General features: G+C 43.2%; 2 protein-coding genes across 2 annotated transcripts in view; both read left to right on the plus strand.

Moving 5' to 3' along the window:
* GRIN3A (glutamate ionotropic receptor NMDA type subunit 3A) overlaps positions 1–19,204 on the plus strand; it is a 143,279-nt gene that overhangs the window by 114,018 nt on the left and 10,057 nt on the right. The window lies entirely within an intron of this gene.
* Positions 11,411–12,466, plus strand: PPP3R2 (protein phosphatase 3 regulatory subunit B, beta). The gene is given in 3 exon segments (XM_032635045.1): positions 11,411–11,617; positions 11,985–12,081; positions 12,084–12,466. Coding segments are annotated over 3 exon segments (687 nt in total).

Raw genomic sequence — 19,204 nt, forward strand, 5'->3', positions numbered from 1 at the left:
CACTGCCTTAAGCAAAGGAAGCCTGTCAATGGGGTCCATACAGGACCTCCCCAGTGCACAAAGGAGGATGGGAAGAGGTGAAAAGTGGATCTGGAAGGGCAAAAGAATGTCCAGAACAGCCCCTCATGGCAGATGGAGGTGGGGATGGGGCCAGCTGAAGGAAAGCACTGGCAGCCTGACCATCTATGAATGTGCAGCTTCTACAACTGCAGAGGTCCAACCGGCAGGGAGGGAGATCATGCCTTGCACTGATCAGGAAGAAGGGAGAAGGACAACCAGGCCACTGGAATGACCTTGGTCTTGGGAGTCACCCTTGCCCCATCATTACTGTGAGGAGGCAGTTTTATGTCCTCGGGAAAGTTACTGAATCTCTGTGAGCCTCAGTTGAGTCCATATCTTCCTGGGTTTTTACAAGGTTTTCTGCCTCTGAATCCATGGGTCTCCTTGTGTTGTCACTGCGTATTTAGGGAAACAAATACGTACTAAGCAAGAAGTGGAACACTGCACTGGAGAGAGCTCTATTTCAGGAATCCAGAGACCTCGATTACATAGGGTAGGGAAAAGGAAAAGGAAATGTTGAAATAGTCTAAAAATAAATCACTAATCTTTTCAGTGTTCTTTTATTACTAAGGAAAGTGCACATTAAGAAACTGCCCCATTCCACCCATGACCTCACCTTCAACTTGACCCTCACCCCATCCCTGAACTTACTCAGTCCTTGACCTCACCCCATTCCTGGCACCCAACCCCAACCTGACCTTTAATTCATTCTTAATCTTACCCATCCTTGGCATTCCCCATTCCTGAACTCCATCCAGTAAGGGATGAGGCCATGGAACAGGGGTGGAGTGAAGATGTCTGTGAAGCTCATTATTAGGCCATTTTTTTAAGCTGAAGTGTAAATGGTCTGTTTCTAGGACCACGGTAGAGATACAAATGCAAAAACAACCACGGTGTCAAAATATCCACATGTAAAAGGTACATCAAAACATCATGAACACAAATTACTTAACCTCTCTGAGTTTCCTCCTATGCAAAATGGAGAGAATATTTGATGATTCGCCTTGGTGTAAGGAACAGAGATAATGTACATAGAAGTGTCTGACATGTGGTAGGTGCTGAATGAATGGTAAGTTACGATATTTGTCCTGACTCTGCCATGAACCAACTGAGTGACCTTCAGCACATCACTTAAATTCTCTGAAGCCTGTTTCCTGCCCTTAAGATTGAGCCGAGCATCATGTCCAGCTTAAGAGAGTGCTGTGGTTCTCAAGCAGGTGCGTTTAGAGGGATCGCAACCTAACCAGCTGAAGATCTGGATCCTGGGGCACAGAGGAAGACAATGAACTGACTGGCCTCCAGTGTAGGCTCTCCATCCCTGACCACTGCCCCAGACCACCAAAACGTGCATCTAGTGTGAAACCTATTAATATCTATTCACTGAGAAAATGGCGCTTTCTCACAGCAGACCCATTCTTCCCTCTGTTAATTTTTTGTGGGAAGGAGTAATGGGTTAGTCAACTACACACTGAATTCTGAAGAGATCACACAGTCCCATCAAGAAGCTTCAATGCCTGTCAATTTTCTTTGCAGTTTGTTTTTAAAGACCCAAAGGGAATGGTATGCGAGTGGGGGACGGGGGAGTCTTAATGCAGTCCTTTTTTGCTCTTGACAACTAGGTCACATCTCAACAGCCTCCTGCACCTCTCTCATCCCTACTCCTTCCTTTTTCAATTTAAAATGTCACTGTCTGCTCTTCAACCTGATGAAAGTTTGGCGAGGCAGGGAGAGTTAATGACTGTAGATTGCTTTAAATTGAAAACCTGTGTAAGTCAAGAACCACCTTGACAGCTGAGTGCTTCCCTTGGACAAGCCTAAGTAATTAAGTTTAGTATTTAAGCCAAGCATAAGGTCAGATGGAACCTATCCAGGTAGCGCTTTCTGGAAACCTGAAGAAACACAAAGCTGTACCTATGTCCTTTTATGATGTGGAGTGGAATTGTGCATGAAGAAAGGGAGCCCAGTCCCAGAAAGGCCTCACCTTCTCTTACTCTGCTACCAGGACAAATTCACTCATTCATTCATTCATTCATCTGTCAGCAAACATGTCTTGAATCCCTGTGTGCCAGCTCCAAGCCAGGTGCAGCTGATGCAGAGATGAATACAGAGCTCACAGGCAGGTAGAGACAGACTTGTGAAGAAACCCCCTGTCACCAGGGACCGGTTTCGTGGAAGACAGTTTTTCCAAGGACTGGGGTGAGGGGGATGGTTCTGGCGATAATGTGAGCAATGGGGAGCGATGGGGAGCAGCAGATGAAGCTTTGCTGGCTCACCTGCTGCTCACCACCTGCTGTGCATCCTGGTTCCTAAAAGGCCGCAGACCAGTACCAGTACCAGTCTGTGGCCTGGGGGTTGGGGACCCCTGCCCTAGACCACACCCGACAGGGGCAGCAGTAGAAGAAGATGCAAGGTGGAACAGTGACACAGGCAAGCCCATGGTTCACTCACAGAAGAGCAAGTAGGAATCAGAGAAGGCTTTCTGGAAGAGGGAAGCCCCTGTAGAGTGATGAGCCCTCTGGTCAGAGCGTGAGCAAGACACCAAGGCACGAAATTAAAAGCAATGCAATTTGGCCCCACCCTCCAGAGACACCGCACCAAACCATGCTGGATGCACAGGACTCCACATGCTTTTAGTGGTGCCCTCCTCAGGGATTCTAAAATTACAGGTGGCCACCTTCCCTGGCCCACTTGTTATGCAGCCACAGCTAGACCCAGGAATAAATTATAGGTCTTTGACTTTTCCTGTGTTCTACCTTGGAGCCCACCATTATCTCCACGAGGGCAGGGACATCCTCTCTAGTATGGAAGGCAGTCTGGAATAATGGAAAGAATTTCAGTTCTGGAAGTGGACATCCTAGGGTTTGACTCCTGGCTCCATCACTGTGTCTGTGCAAGCCATGAAACTTCTAAAACTTCACATCCTCACCCCAAAACTGGGGATAATAATAGTCTGCTTGTAAGTAATAAAATGTATTTAATGAGATAGTTTATGGAGAACACCTAGCTTAGCAAATGTTCCCCCCTCCTTCCCTGAGTATAGAGCTATGCACATAGAAGAAAAAATATTTGATAAATAATAAACACATGCAAAATATTACTCCTGGACCCATCTCCAAAAAATCAGAAACACCTTATAATTCCAACATAAATGTTCTTTTATATTATATTACTTACATGTTCTAGAACTGAAGACTTTTGGGGGGAGGACTTGAGAAATACATGATTCTGGAATTTTCTGTTTTGCAATGTGCTGGATTAACCAGCATTTACAGTATCATGTTATTCCTTTTGTCCAACTCAGCTTCTAGGTTGAGTGGGAAAACATGAAGGTGGCTTATACAAACCATTAGCCTGAACTTAAAACAGATCTTTAAAGAAACAACAGTAACTACTTTCTTTAAATGTGGTCAATGGTATTTCAAAGTCCGGTTGCTGGGTGCACAAGCTGGAGACCTACAATTCTCTAGTCTTGTTTTCTCATCACCCCATATCATCACAAAGCTAGGACTGCTTCTCTGTTGCTCTCTGGTTACTATAAATGACAGAAGTTTTAATTCTGATACAGTGAAAACTAAGTCTAGCAAGTGTCCCGCTTTACGCATGCTAATGAGCAATTAAACAGATAACATGGAATAAGGGTCTCCTCTTTTATATACCAGAAATGCTCGAGCATCCGTTAAACCCATGATCGCATACTGTTAATAGTCCTTGTTTTTCCCCTGGTTGAATTCAATGAACTCGTGAATATTTATGAAATGTTATTTACTATGCAACTAAAAGGTGTGAACAGTGCTCAGACTGATTAGGACTATTGTGAGAGACAGTCTTCCTTCCACTTTTTTAGATTTCCATACACTGAAATCTGTGGGGGAATCACATGAAACGGGACTCCTCCTTAATTATTCCCAGTGCTAAACAATTAACTCTCCAGGCTCTGAAGATTCCAGCTTGAAAAAAAAAAAAAAAAAAGGAAAGGAAATGTGTGAAGATCATCACCTAGTGGCTATAATGTGAAGTGTCACAAAATATCAGAAAACCATCTTTTTTATCTCACAGATGGTATTAACCAAGTCTAAGAATGTGAGAAATTGCCCCGACATTTCCTCTGAAGACACTTCCTCCCATGTGGCTGTGGGAGTTGGATAAGAAGCCAGTATCGTACGGGGGTGTGGGGCAAGGAGCCCTGGAGCCCTTACACACACCATGTGAGCCCTTCATCACACAGTAGAGGTGGCTTCCTGCAACATCCAAGCACAGGACTGGTCAGCCTGGGAAGCCAGTGCAGTCACATTTGGAGTCTCACCTTTGCTTCCTCCGTCTGTCCTTCTGTCCAGTAGGACACCGGGCCTAGTGTTATGGGTCTAATTGTATCCCCCAAAAAGATAGGTTTAAGTCCTAAGGTACCTCAGAATAGGGCCCGGTTTGAAAATAGGGTCATCAAAGATGAGATTAAACAGTCACACTGTAGTAGAGAGAGTCCCTAATCTAATGACTGCTGTCCCTATAGGAAGACAACTAGCATGCAAAGACAGACACACAGGGAGAACACCATGTGACCACGAAGGCAGAGGGTGGGTTTATGCAGCTTCAAGCCAAGGCATACCAAAGATTGCTGGCAAACTATCAGAAACTAAGAATAAGCAAGGAAGGATTCCTCTACAGGTTTCAGAGGGAACATGGCCCTGCCAACATCCTGATTTCAAATTTCTAGTTTCCAGAACTGGGAGACAATAAATTTCTGTTGAAAGCACCATCCAATTTCTGGTACTTGTCATGGCAGCCCTAGCAAATGAATACACCTCACCTTTCACCTCTAGTGCCTCTTTCATCCTAGCTCAGGCTCTCATATTCCAGACAAACATGCATAGTTGTCATTGTTTGCTGGCCGCTCTCCCAACTGCCAGGCACTCCCCCTGTTCAGCTCACCCTTAACAATGCCAGATTGATCTTTTTAGAATAAAATTCTGATTTGGTCACTCATCTGTGCTTTCCTTGTCATATGGAAACCAAGTGTCTTCAGCCAAACATTCAAAACTCCCCTTGATCCGTTTCCTTCCAGCTAACCTCATATTTTGCTCAAGTATTTCAGCCGCATTAAACTAATTGCTGGTATCTATGCCTACTCCTTTTCCTACTTCTATTATTATGGTATTTGTCACCCTTGTCTTCATCAGGATCAAACAATACTTCTTGGGGAAAGACATCTTCCTCCATTTGTCCCCAGCAAGAATTCTAGGAAGTTCTCAACAAGTTCTCAGTTCTCTGAATTCTTATAGCTCTTTGCCCTTACCTCTCTGATGACATCTTTCTTTTTCCATCTTGTGCTGTAATTAATCACAATCTCTAATGCCTCAGTTCACTCAGCAGTAGGTAAGCTTTCTGAGTAGGGACCATCTCTGAATGCCCTCAATGCTTTATACGTCAAAACATAATTGGATAAATGATGTCCTGTAAAGGAATGATTGAATAAATGTTGCCCTTTCTTCAGTGTCTAAGGCATGGTCAGATCATCTCTTCACTTCATCTAATACCACGCTCTCCCTTGACCTCCCTGTTCTGGCCACACTGGCTTTAAGTTTGTCCTACTTGATATGCTCTTCCTGCTCCAGTGCCTCTGCACATGGAAGTCCTTCTTCCTGGAACACGCATCCCTGCCTAAACATCCAGTTAACTTCTCCCTGAGATTTCAGCTCAATCATCACTTCCCCAATTAAAGTTCTGTTAATCTTTCTGACTAGATTAAGATTAAATTCCTATTGTGTTACTTCTCATCTGTGACACTCACCACAGGTGCCCCTGTACATTTATGGGCATGATAATTTGGTTCATGTGCACCTTCCCTAAAAACGGTAAGCTCCATGAGGACAGAAACAGCTGGGAAAGTATCTGTCTTAGGTCACTACCATATGCCTCTCATATTGCAGATGCTCAATAGATATTTGTGTAGAAAACAAATAAGTACTTGAGTATATCTGCATGTGTATATATACAAACAATCTACTAGAATTAGAATTTTCTAGACAAGTCTCCAGTAGGCAATAATTGTTATATCTACCATATTTGTACCTACTATGTGCTACGCACTGAGTCTAATACTTTATGCATTTTATCTCATTTAATTCTGAAAATGATGCTATAAGTTAGCAATTGTATCCTTGTTTTACACATGAGCAAACAGTGGCTCAGATAAGTAACTCTGCCCAAGATCACGGAGTTGTTAAATAGCAAAACTATGATTGAAAAACCATATATTCCAAAGCTCATATTAAACACCATCCCAGAATTACAAAAGGAAATCAAGCATATTACTCTTGATCCTTTTGAACATACATGATAAACATAAAAGACTGAGCAAATAGTGATACAACCTTAAAGCCATACTACTTACTAAACTGTAGATTTCTCAAGGGACTGTGTCTTGTTCACCACAGAAAATTCCATTACCTGGCACAGGGCCTGGCACATAGTAGGTGCTCAATATATATGTGTTAAATGGATTGTTTTATTATTGAAGTAGAGTTGACTTACAACATTAGTTTCAGGTGTACAATATAGGGATTCACTATTTTTATAGATCATACTCTGTATAAAGATATTATAAAATATTGCCCGTATTTTCCCTGTGCTGTACATTACATCCTTAAATCTTACTCATTTTATACCTAGTAGTACCTCTAAATCCCCTTATCTTCCCTTGACCCTCCCCCCACCCCTCTCCTCAATGGGAGCCAACTAGTTTGTTCTCTGTAACTGTGACTCGGTTTCTGTATTATAATATTCATTCATTTTATTTTTTAGATTCCACATATAAGTGAAAACTGTATTTGTCTTTCTCACTCTGACTTATTTCGCTTAGCATAATACCCTCTAGGTCCATCCATGTTGTTGAAATATTTGTTAAATGGATTTAAACTTCAAACAAGGTTTGTCACATCCAAGGAAGATAAAACTCATAGAGCCAGAGTCAAATTTCTGCTTTGGAGAAAGCAAATAAAGGAGTAGGAAAGGGAAAAGTAAGGAGACAAGGTGTAAAATTTCTTGAGCCCCTAATGTGCGCTGGTGTGCTCTTTTAGTTGTGTTTTTTTTTTTAAGTTTTAGATGTCATCCCACTTAAACCTGTAATAACATTATATGACACATTATAGTATTTCTGAGTTGCAGGTGAGCACTCTGATGCTCATGAATGCTTTTAAACTCACGGCAATGTGGTTCCACAGTCTACACAGTGGCTACCTCAATACAAACAGATGTCAAAGATGGTGCCCAGCAAATCACAGAAAGGTGAGGGCTTCCAACTGTAAAGCTCCCAGAGTGACTGTGTGAATTACTCAGAAACTTGTTCTGCTGAATAACTTGGAAGATGAAGCTTTATATGAGCCTCAATTCTCATTACTTCTGTTTCTATTTTATTTTCCAGTGTCAGTTGTATTTGCATGTAACCCCTCACAGCCCTTTTCCTGAAAACTCTTGAGGAAAAAAAAAAAATGGCTTACTGAAATGGAAGTGGTGTCAGGATCCTGATTTCTTCCAAAACAATCAGCCAGTCCTTTTAATGTGCTTCCTGCAGTGAATGTCCAGCAATCCAAATCCCCCCACAGTGATAAATGGAAAGAGTGACAAATAGTGTTTTCCATGGAAATGACTAAGAATAATGGCTGGAGAAAACTGAAACAATGGCATTGAGTCCCATAATAATGCTGAACTACAAAGTTTATAAAATGTGGAACAATGGGGAACTCGACTTCACACTGACTAAAATTTCAGATCCAGCATCACATTACCTCCTCTACAAGGCAGGAGGAAAGCAATTCTGATTGTGCACCATTTTATTTCAAAGAAGTGGTACCATCTTCCTGGTAATATCTGTTTCACCATTAAATTAGCTAACTCTTGGGATGATATTTCTCCTTCTACATAATATTTCTATATGCAATCCCTCATCTCACTCTTAGAATATATAAAGCAGGTGATTATTATCACCACTTTACAGATGAGGACAGTGAGGCTGGGACAGTAACAGCTCCTCTGAGAGCTCACAGCTCATGGGGCAGAGCAGGGACTGGAACCTGGTCTATTTAATTCCTATGCTCTCACCACTGCCCCTCGCTACCTCCTAATACCACACCGTATAGAGGAAGACACTTACTTAAGAGTTTCCACACTGATGACTCCTTCCTAAAGGACAACCATCAAGGCATTACTCAGGAGAAAACCAAGAGGACTCCATAAGAGTACGAGTGAGGTCCGTCACTGCATTCCTCAAGCCTGCGATGGAAAATCTGCCATCAGTCCCCAAAGAACAGTGCCCTGGAGGAGCTGAAGTTAATGCTGGCTAAGGGCTTAGAGCAGCGATTGGCATATTGTACACGGTACACAAGGAGTGTTCATTAAATGAATGCACATACACTTAAGTGCCCAGGCTGCCAAGTATTCTTTCTTTAAGCCTTCATCTCCACCAGCAGGGTAAATAGTAATAATAACAACAATAATAATGATTTATCATATTGGCTAGTAACAGCTTTAATCCTCATACAACTGTTTAAAATATATTATTAGCCCTATTTTACAGATGGGGAAAACTGACATTAAGCAAATTCTCCAAGTTGTTTACTGCTATTAAGTGGACAGTTAAGATTTGATTGCCCTATTGTTACAGAATGCAAGTCCGTGTGCCCCATGCGCAGTGAGGCCAAACAATCCCAAAACACTGGAATTTGGAACAGAGAAAGGTTGATTACGGGGCCATGCAAGGAGACGGGTGGCTCATACCTTGAAAACGCCGAACTCCCAGAAAGCTTTCAGCAAAGCCCTTTTATAGGAAAGGTGAGGGAGGGGCGTGGTTAGTTGATGCAGACTTCTTGGTGTCAGATCCTTTGTTCTTGAGGTCATGGTGTTCCGGTAAACCTCACCAAAACAAATGCTATTCTCTGTTCTGACAAGAAAGGGAAGGGTAGGCATCTAGTTCTGTCTCCATGCCTCCTTGCGGCTTTTAACACTTAACAAATTCTGTAAGCAAAGCAACATCATTACCCCTCATTTTACAAGGTCCCAAGGCTCGACTTTCGCCCTCTGAGGCCCAGGCCCTGGCTAAGAGGAAGTGGGTCCCTGCAGGGGCCGGTTACCCTGCCCGGGAGCGTTAGTCCAGCACTCAGTCTGGGTCCTCCCGCCAGTGCCCAGCCCGACTGAAGAGGCAGAGCTCAGCTGGCAGCATCCTCAGGGCCAGGTCCCCAGATCCTGCGCAGCCGTCATCACTGAGGGAACCAGGAGCCCTGGACCAAGCCGGCCCTCAGGCTCCTCAGGCCCCCCAGACGAGGGCCGGGTCCCACGGACGGTGACCCACGGTGACTGCCGCCGCCACTAGGTGGCGCAGGTGGGGATGGGGCAGAGGTTCGCTGCTGCCTCAAGGCCTGGGCCCGGCCAGTAGGGGGCCATGGCGAGGGCTCTGGAGCTCTGCAGGACACAGCCCTCAGCCTGTCCGCGGGCCCCCCGGCTCACCCACCAGCTCGAGGCCAGAGGGCCTGGAAGGGAGGGCCCCTGAGAGAAGACCGCGATTCGCCTCTCACCGCACTCTCTACCATGGGGACCACAGCGCGGCTGACTGCCTGCAGAGCGAGACCTCTAATCGCCAAAAACTAATGGTCTCGCGGTCTCGAGGTCTCGCGCTAACCATCTCGGTCTCGCGCTAACAGCCGCCGCCCCGCCCCTATTATACTATTCTAAATTCTTTCCACCCTACCATGCTTCTTTAAGACCTAGTTAATTCAGTCAGGAATTAACTGTGTAGATCTAATGGTAAGGTATTCCATGGCTTTGTTGTGCCAGTTTCAGCATGGTTACCTATAGGCTGATATTTTGGCTGAACTAAAGCACAGAAAAGGTGGCCACCTTTTTTTAAATGAGAGAGGGTGTGGCCCCTTCAGTTTGATTTAGTGTCCTGGGAGTCCCCCAAGTCCCTTAGAGCTGCATTGTTCTTGAACCAAATGTATTTCGTATGCATTTGGAGTAACTGATGTCTTCCTAAAGGAAGAAGGAATATGGGAGGCAGGGGTGAGATTCATCTTCAACAAAGGACAAATCCACTTGAAGCAACGAGGGAAAGAGTGAGACAGCCTAGGGACCACTTTTACTCTGAAAATATGGCAGAGGCTTCTCAGGACACATTACAGCCATTCCCCAAAGTGGTCTGCAGGACAGCCACCAGGCACTAGCCCAACAAAGATAAAGACTGGGTATGAGAGGATGGATTTGAAGTATTGTAATAGGGTGACAGAGGCTATGGTCTTGGGACCTGTGTCTTCTTGAAAAGGGCCCTGAATTCAGCACTGTGTATATTCCTCAAGAATGTGTTACTGTCTGTAGATGATCCATGTGAGAAATTTTGTGTAATATCTGGGTGGTCTCTTACAAAGACCCTGAACCCCATGTTCTGAAAAAGGTCATTGGCCACTGTACCAGAAGGATGTCAATCCTGGCTTCCCCTCCCAGAGAATTTAGGAGAAACAGTTGACCCTTGAACAATGCCAGGGGGTTAGGGGTGCCAACCCTCTGCTCAGTGGATAATCCTTGTATAGTCAGCCCTGGGTATCCTTTCTCAGTATCCCCGGTTCTGTCTCAGAGGATTCAACCATCTGCTGACCTTGTAGTACTGTAGTATTTACTATTGAAAAGTATCTGCATATAAGTGGACCCACACAGTTGAAACCCATGTTGTTCAAGGGTCAGCTATTGATGTATACATGACATCAATGCTTTGATGTATTATCTCATCTAGTCCTTACACTAGGCCTGCAAATAAGCATCAAGAGCCCCTGCTTGCAGTTTACACAGTCATTCAACATATATTAAGCACATACTGCATTTCAGACACTATGCTGGGGATACCGCGGTGATTAATACAGCTGCGGCCCCGCCCCCTTGGAGTTTAATTTCCAAGGGAAGAAGGAAAAGTGACACGAGAAAGTTTTTAAAAATGGCAGGAGAGATAAGGGTTAAGGTACCGAGAGAAGGAAGAAAGCAGGTATCCCTGCCCTTAGCCTGTCCCGGGCATTCCCCCTAGCTCCCCTCTCCTACTTATCTTCCTATCTTACCCCCCCACCCCCGCAAACTCCCCCCTCCCACCCCCTCTTCTCCCCCTGCTCACCCACTCCCCCGCCTGGCTCCCAGAACTGCCCATTTTCTTGCCTGGTCGTGCGAACGGGTAGGGAGGGGTGAGAGGAGACGGTGCTGGGGGGTCCCACGAGCCCGCCCCCCCAGCCCCCCCCACCTGGCGGCGTAACAGTCCTTCTCCAGCCCTGCGTGCGCCCACCGCCCCTGCTCCCTCCCCTGACCCTATGAGCAGACTGGCTCCACAATGGGAAATGAGTCCAGTTACCCACTAGAAATGTGCTGCCACTTTGACCAAGACGAAATTAAACGGCTGGGCAAGCGGTTTAAGAAGCTGGACTCGGACAGTTCGGGCGCTCTGAGCATGGAGGAGTTCATGTCCCTGCCGGAGCTACAGGAGAACCCATTGGCGCAGCGAGTGACAGTCGTCTTCGACACAGACGGCAATAGAGAGGTGGTGAAGAACCTAGGGGTAAGACGGGAATAAAGACATAGACCTACTAGAGAATGGACTTGAGGACACGGGGAGGAGGAAGGGTAAGCTGGGACGAAGTGAGAGAGTGGCATGGACATATATACACTACCAAACGTAAAACAGATAGCAGTGGGAAGCAGCCGCATAGCACAGGGAGATCAGCTCTGTGCTTTGTGACCACCTAGAGGGGTGGGACAGGGAGGGTGGGAGGGAGGGAGACGCAAGAGGGAAGAGATATGGGAACAGAAGTATATGTATAACTGATTCACTTTGTTATAAAGCAGAAACTAACACACCATTGTAAAGCAATTATACCCCAATAAAAATGTTAAATAAAAATAGAGAGGTGGACTTCGGGGAATTCATCCTGGGGACCTCCCAGTTCAGTGTCAAGGGAGACAAGGAGCAGAAGCTGAGGTTTGCTTTCAGCATCTACAACATGGACAAGACGGCTACACTTCCAGCAGGGAGCCCTTCCAGGTGCTGACGATGATGGTGGGGGACAACCTGAAAGACTGGCAGTTACAGCAGCTCGTGGACAAAACCATCATCGTCCTGGGCAAGGATCGCGGTGGGAAAATATCCTTCCAGGAATTCAGTGCTGCGGTCGGAAGCCTGGAGAGCCACAAGAAGTTGCTGACAATTGTGCGAGCTTTTATAAGAGCACCACCCAACAACGACTTTTTCTTTCTTCTCAAAGATCAGCTCAAGAGGCCCAGCACCCGTCTCTCTGACCTGCTGGGAAGTATTTCTCTTTGTGAAGCAACATTTTCTAACACCAACCTCTTGCCCACCTCAGTGTTATTTATTCTCCTGGGAATGCCCTAAGTCAGGGAGAACATAATGAAGGAGCATGGAGGGGAAGAAAAGGAAATGGCTTTTATGAACTTATTTTCTTCTTTGTTTTGATTCAGAGGCCAAACTATAAAGAGTGAAGAATAACTTTTAAAGTTCAAAAATAAGAAAATATATATCTTTTTCTTTACTTCTCATGGTTTCATATGTGGGGAAAAATTCCAAAAAGGTGTTAGGTGAACTATTTTCATTTACTTGTGGTGTTCAGGCATCTTTTGACAGATTGTTATCTACTTATTGTAGCAACAGGGATGAATATATTTCTCTTGGCTGAGCATCTTTTAATCACCTCTCTCTGGGCAACAAAAACCCATCTTTCGCTTTTGAAAGCCGCAGCCCACTCCCCATGGTACATCCAGAAATCCCCGAGCATGTCTTGAGGGTTAGGAATCCAGCTAGGCTCCTCCTATCTCATCGCTCCAGCTCCTGAACAGTTTCTTTTCAGAGCAGAAACTCAGGGCTCTTGTAAGAAATGCTAAGACTGGACTAAATGCCCAGTCTAACGATCAGTCTCAGTGAAGGTGGGTTTTAAGGGTTGGCTGCCCACTCCAGTGTTAAGTTCAGTTAATGGGGCTTCCACTCAAACAGGGCAGAGAACTTCGTAGGAAGCTCTCTCACCTCCAATACTCAGCTCCACTCCAGTTGGAGAGAATAGGCCACATTCAGGGTCATTCTTCCCACAAGCAGAGGCAGTGAAGATTCCAGCTGCAGTGGACTCTCCCTAGGATGCTGAAGCGGTGTTGCTCCTGGCACTCAGAAGATGCAGAGATGAGCAGGTACACCTCTGCAGCAGGGGTGGACGCTGTCTACACTAACAAAGCTTACTTTTTAAAATCAGACCTGCACCTGGCAGGGAAGGCAAGAGCTCTCTCGTGGTGGGAAGCCTTTTCTCTAATGTAACAGTCAGCCCAGAGTCCCTCACACCCTAATAAACCTGCAGCCAAGGGGTGTGCTGGAGCCTATTCATACTGGGTGACAATCAAAGCGTGCACATCCCTCCCCAACCCCGTGTTCAGTGATGTCATGTCGATCGCTTGAAATCAGCCATAGTGGGAGTAGTAAGTACCTCACAGAAAAAAGCAGAAAGTTTTAGTTGTTTTGCTTCTGCTTGTTTTGGAGAGCCAGTGTACCAGGAAGTACACTGCTGCCTGCACCCTAGATGTTACCAGCTCTCTGTGGTCCAACTTACTACTGTCAGATCCCGGAGAACAAGCTGTCCTCAGAAGAGCTGGGACAGGACTGGTCCCAATGTCTGCCACTTTACATCAGGCCTGTTTCTCACAGTGGTCCAATCCCCGTAGAAGGTGCTTAAGGCTCTCAGAATACCAGGACAATGAGACGTACTCTCCCTACATGTACTAAGCCAAGGGACAAAACCCAGGTGATTTTTCTCAGGACAAGAAAGATCTGTTTCAAGATTAATTATCCTTATATTTCAAAGAGGCTGGTAGCTAGTCTTCCCTGCCCCCATCCCCCCGCAAAAATAAAACCCGAAAGTGGGACAAGTAAATCCACAAATTGAATTACTGTCCGAGCACCCATCTACCAAGGCACGCTGCCATACTTTTTATTTAATAAATTACTTATGAACCACAAAGAATAGGTATCCAACCCCTTAACCTCCTGCGCAGTCCTAAAAAAAATGTATTAATGATCAGTAAATGCTCCCAATCCTGTAGTTGTATGAGTCTTACCCCCATTTCAGGGTAACATAGTTCAAAGACTCAGACTGGGTTTGGATGCAGTTACAACTGGGTTTTTAACACAGTCACTTCTTATTAGTTGTGCGAGCACGAGCATGTTACTTAACCTCCTTGTGTCAATTCTCCTGATTAAAATGAAGATCCATCCCCAGGTTATTTTGAGGATTCAAGAAGATTAAACATGTAAAGTGCTAGAGCACAAAACTTTCACGCTACCCATGGCCTTCCCTTCCCCCTTTCGTCCTCTTCTACTAGATCAATATATAAGGGAGAAGGAGGCCTCTTGGTTCCTTTCAAACGCTTACTTAGTACTTAGCCACACCCACTCTCAGATTAGCTGGACATTTGTGTGATCCTAATCCAGAAAGGAAACAATGGAAATAATGTCAAGATCTTCCCCACCCCTGCATTTGCAGAGGGGATAACAGATGTCTTGACTGGAGAAAGTTTAAAAGAGTGAGACTCTCATTCTAGCCCAACCTATTTGACTTTGTGGAGGAAACCTTGCATGAGAAAAGTGAGCTTGTGTAATGCCAGGGAAGAGGATTTCTGAAAGAGAGACATTATTTGTATACTCTGCAATGTGCATGTTAAAATCTGGAAATTAAAAATGAGGACCGAGAGTTTGAAACATGTTGGATTACATGTTCAAATTTAACAAGAGGAGGAAAACTATTTCAGCTCCTAGAGTGGCTGGAATTCACAAGCTAATTACTTGATCAGTCTACCTAATATAGTTACCCAAGTCTTTGTGGCAGTGACCTGGAACTGTGAGCCTATTTCTAGCTTCAGCAACTAGAAAGATCTGACTGTATGAATATTTGGGAAGAGAGATCACATTTACTTCCAAATTAGAATGCTTTGATTCTTCTCTTTGTTAATTGCCAGTTGCCAACAAATCTAGTTCTGTACAGTTCCTCGGGGTAATAATAGTAGTTAATGCATATTGAACAGCTGTTCCAGGTCCTGTTACATTTGTTATATCATTTAATCATCATAACAACACTGTGGGGTGGGTGCTATCATCTCAGTTTTACAGATGATGCTATGGAGAGATCTAGAATCTTCTCCAAGATATCCCAGCTGGTAAGTGGCAAAGTGAGGACTTGAACCAGGCTCTGTGACCCCAAATGCTGAGCTTTTTTCACCTCACTCCATTGCTTCCTATTTTTATGGTTTTTGTATTTACCTGCCTCAAATTATTCCTGATAGTCTGATTAATATAATCAAACCAAGCCTCAGTTTTTACAAAGAGGTGAATTTCTTGTCAAGGAGCAAGCAGCTTCTACCTCTTTGGTTCTATACAGTGCAAAAAATTAAAAATTAAAAGTATTAGGCAAGGCAGTCTTACATCATCATCCACCTCCATCTCATCTTGAGAAATAAGTGACAGTATTTAGATTAAGCTGGTAACAGCAACCAATATGTTTTGAGGCTGTAGACACCAGTAACACTACGTTGTTGTGAATCATATATTAATGGATTGTGTCTGCCCTCTACCATATGTTGCAATCCCCAAACCACTAGACACTTCTCTTTTTTTTGAAATGTAGGAAAAAATATGGCCTTAGCATAGTTGGTTTATTCTCTAAATCTATCTTGCTTCAGAGGAATTCTCAAGGAAAAACCTTCAGGAATTTTTTTTATTACAAATTCCATTCTTCACTTATGCTTATTGATTCTCTCTGTTAGGATTTAAAGTGGTTCCTGAGTCTGGCTACTATGTTTTATCTATTTTGCATGCCTTGAAAAGGGAGAGGCTTGGATGTTTTTTAAGACAAGGTGGCATCATGATAAAGGAGTCAGGTCGCTAGACTGAGAATCGGAACTGGACCTCTCTCCTTTCGTATTGGCTGCCCTAGCTCTTCCACTGGCTGGTGACTGTGTAAATAGTGACAAACCATGTGTCAGCTTTAAAGCACTAGCTGATTCATAGTGAAAAACCATAACACTGAAGCGACATGAGCAGCAATAAAAGCTGTGTAGATAAAGGATACAATCTGACAGCTCTTAGACTAAATCTGACACACAAATAAGTTGTTTTGTTGTTAATTTTACATGGTGTTTGTTCTCACAATGTTTTGTGTATGTGTGTGTGCATGGGTATGTTGCCAACATTTTTTTTAAAAATATGATTTTAAGTAAAAATCAAAATTAGTATAAAGGAATGCAAACCACCCCGGGATGGGAGTGGCCTTTTACTGGCTAAGGTACCTCTGCAGCATGGGGCTGAAATCAAAAGTCTCAATAAAGACAAAGCAATATGTTCCACTCTTGTTAAAAAAGCTCAAGATGGACTGAAGTGTTCATTATTTTTCAGAAATAAAGCAATTGGTCATAAAACATCCCCAAAACTGCTATTTCTAATGACTGAACAACAGAAGAGTTTCCAATAATCAAAACAAATAGAGCCATATAGAATTCAAACACCTGTATAATAAAATCTAACAAAACAAAGCTAACAGGAAAACTTAAAAATTGAGACACATATGTAATGTGTTAGGAAAGGGGTTAATAGCTTTTTTCAGTAAAAATCCATGCCTTTTCTGAAATGCATAATTGGGCAAATCATATAAATATATAATACATACCTGGGGCAACAGGAAAAACAAACATGAAAAAGTAGCCAGAAAAATTGAATAAATATAAATCAGAATACCTAAAACAGGAAAAAATGATTAGTTGCAAAACAGGGTTGGAGAGGATGTGAGCATCCTGTGCAATGGGGCATCTTGGGAATCACTTGGAATGGTTTTCACACTCTTGAGGACAATTTCACACATCACAAGGCATCAGAACGGTTATATGATCTTACCTGGTAATCCCACCCATTGCAATATATATCTCAAAGAAAGGATCAAAAATGACTTTTTAAATGCTATATGCAAAAGATTTTTTATTGTGGCAATATTTATTATATATATATAATAAGTAATATTAAATACCTGACAGTTTGGGAGTAAACTCAATTACGATAAAATAATAGTTACTGATAATATAAAGCTATTAAAGTTAATAAATAAAATAACTGTATAAATCCATAAATTTTTAGATTAAGTTTTTTAAAAAGCATAATTGTTATATTAACATATAACAGAGTTTACAACTCTGGAAAATATATGTGCATATGGTTGTAGCTCAGAAGAGAAAATGAAGAATTGAAAGTATATTAAAAGGATAATGGTAATCACCTCAAATTTAATTTTTAGAAATATTTTTCTGAGTTATTTTATTAATAAATTAAGACTTTTCAAAAGACCGCACAGTGGAGATAATGTAGCACATTCAGCACCAGGTCCAAGGCTAAAAGATGGTTTCCCAAACCTAGAAGGGGCGGGGGCTCTGGGAGCACAAGGAACAGAAAGGGGGCATCTCCTCAGCAACCTGGGCTGTGCCATATTGAGGAGCTGTTAAGCAGATTCCAGGTTAGAAGAGACAGAGGTGCCACAGCCCCCAGGACCAGGGATGTGATGGGAAGTTCCTGCGGACCCTAATTTTACTGTCCATCTAGATTATTTTCTTATCCAAATGTGTGAGCACTGTTAACTTCACTCATGCAGTGTCTCCCTGGATTTTGCAAATCATTTTTTGTTTCTTTTGTTAAATGTAATCTTTCAGTCTTTCAGTCTTCATTGATGAGAAAGTTTCAGATTCTATGAGTGAATGTTTTCTTTATCCCTTTTCATGATTGTTGTTACAATTTTTTAGAAATCCTACATGATTACATTGCACAATCTTACCCCATTGTCTCCAGCCAGGCAAACTCTCTCCCGCGATAGCTGTCCTTGGTACCTCTGGGGCCCACACCTCATGCAGGTCGAGGTCTCCATCTTCTGTGCCCGTCCTCCCGCCCAGACAAAGGGCTATATGTACAGACACAACGAGTCTGCCAAATTGTATTGAGCTACTTTCTCTTCTGGGCAAAATAGTGAGTGGGGTGTTAAAAAAAAAAAAGGAAATCATGTCTTCAAAATTAGAAACAGCATTTGCTTGCTCCTCATCCTGCTTCCAAGTATCTAGGAGAGGAATTGAAAGCAATGATTACAGACTCTTTAGAGGATCAGAGAAAATCGGTAGCTGCTGTGGAGTGGGTGATGTGGAGTGGGGGCTAGGGAGGCTTAGATCATAAGATTTAACCAGTAACATCTGAGGCAAATGATGACTGAAATTCTTTAACTGCATTCCTTGCTGGAGTTTTCAGAACCTAGTCAGTTATCTAAACAGCTGTCAGATGTTTCAAGGGTCCACATCTGAGCAAGATGCAAAGGAGGGTTTAGCAGCAACAAAATTGGTGGTCTTGGCCTCTACATGTCACTGATGATCTAGGCAGAGACCAATCAGAACCTTTGATAGTACAGGCATCACCCTTTATCTGAATCTAGTCTGTTCCTGGAAATATGTTGGCTGGTAAATTTCCAGATGGTAGGAGTTCTTTCTGTTATCTTGTATGAGATTAACAATAAAGTCTTCCCACCTCATCCAAAAAGCCCAGACAGTTTCCCTAAATATCACTAAAACATTCTTAGACATTTATTAGTGTTTAATATCTAATGCACAATGCATGGATTGTTATATATGACAATCCACCAATGATTTCTGCATAATATGAAGCATTTAAAACACCAGTTCTTCAATGCTTAATCAGTGGTTATTCATGTGTGCATAATACAGAGTATGCTTTCCCACCACAGTACAGTGGATATATATTAATGTAAATGAACAATAAAATAAAATATTAAAGAAATATAACAAGTATAAATAACATTTAGCAAAATAAAATAAGCAAGCAAGACAATTTTTTGAGTGGTTACGTATTGATTAAAGAGTTAATGGAGTGAGATTGGATGGGCTAGAGTGAGCCTATGAAGGACTAAGTGAAGCCATAAATGCCTGAGATTTGCCTGCGGCTAAATCCTGGGACAGTCTTCTCTCCTTGGCTCTTGAGACTCCAGAAGTGTGTGGCTGTGAGCTACCAAGTGGGATAAAGTAATGGGATGAAGAAAATAAA

This window comes from Phocoena sinus, chromosome 6, assembly GCF_008692025.1.
Source record: "Phocoena sinus isolate mPhoSin1 chromosome 6, mPhoSin1.pri, whole genome shotgun sequence".
In the NCBI taxonomy this organism is placed as follows: Eukaryota; Metazoa; Chordata; class Mammalia; order Artiodactyla; family Phocoenidae; genus Phocoena; species Phocoena sinus.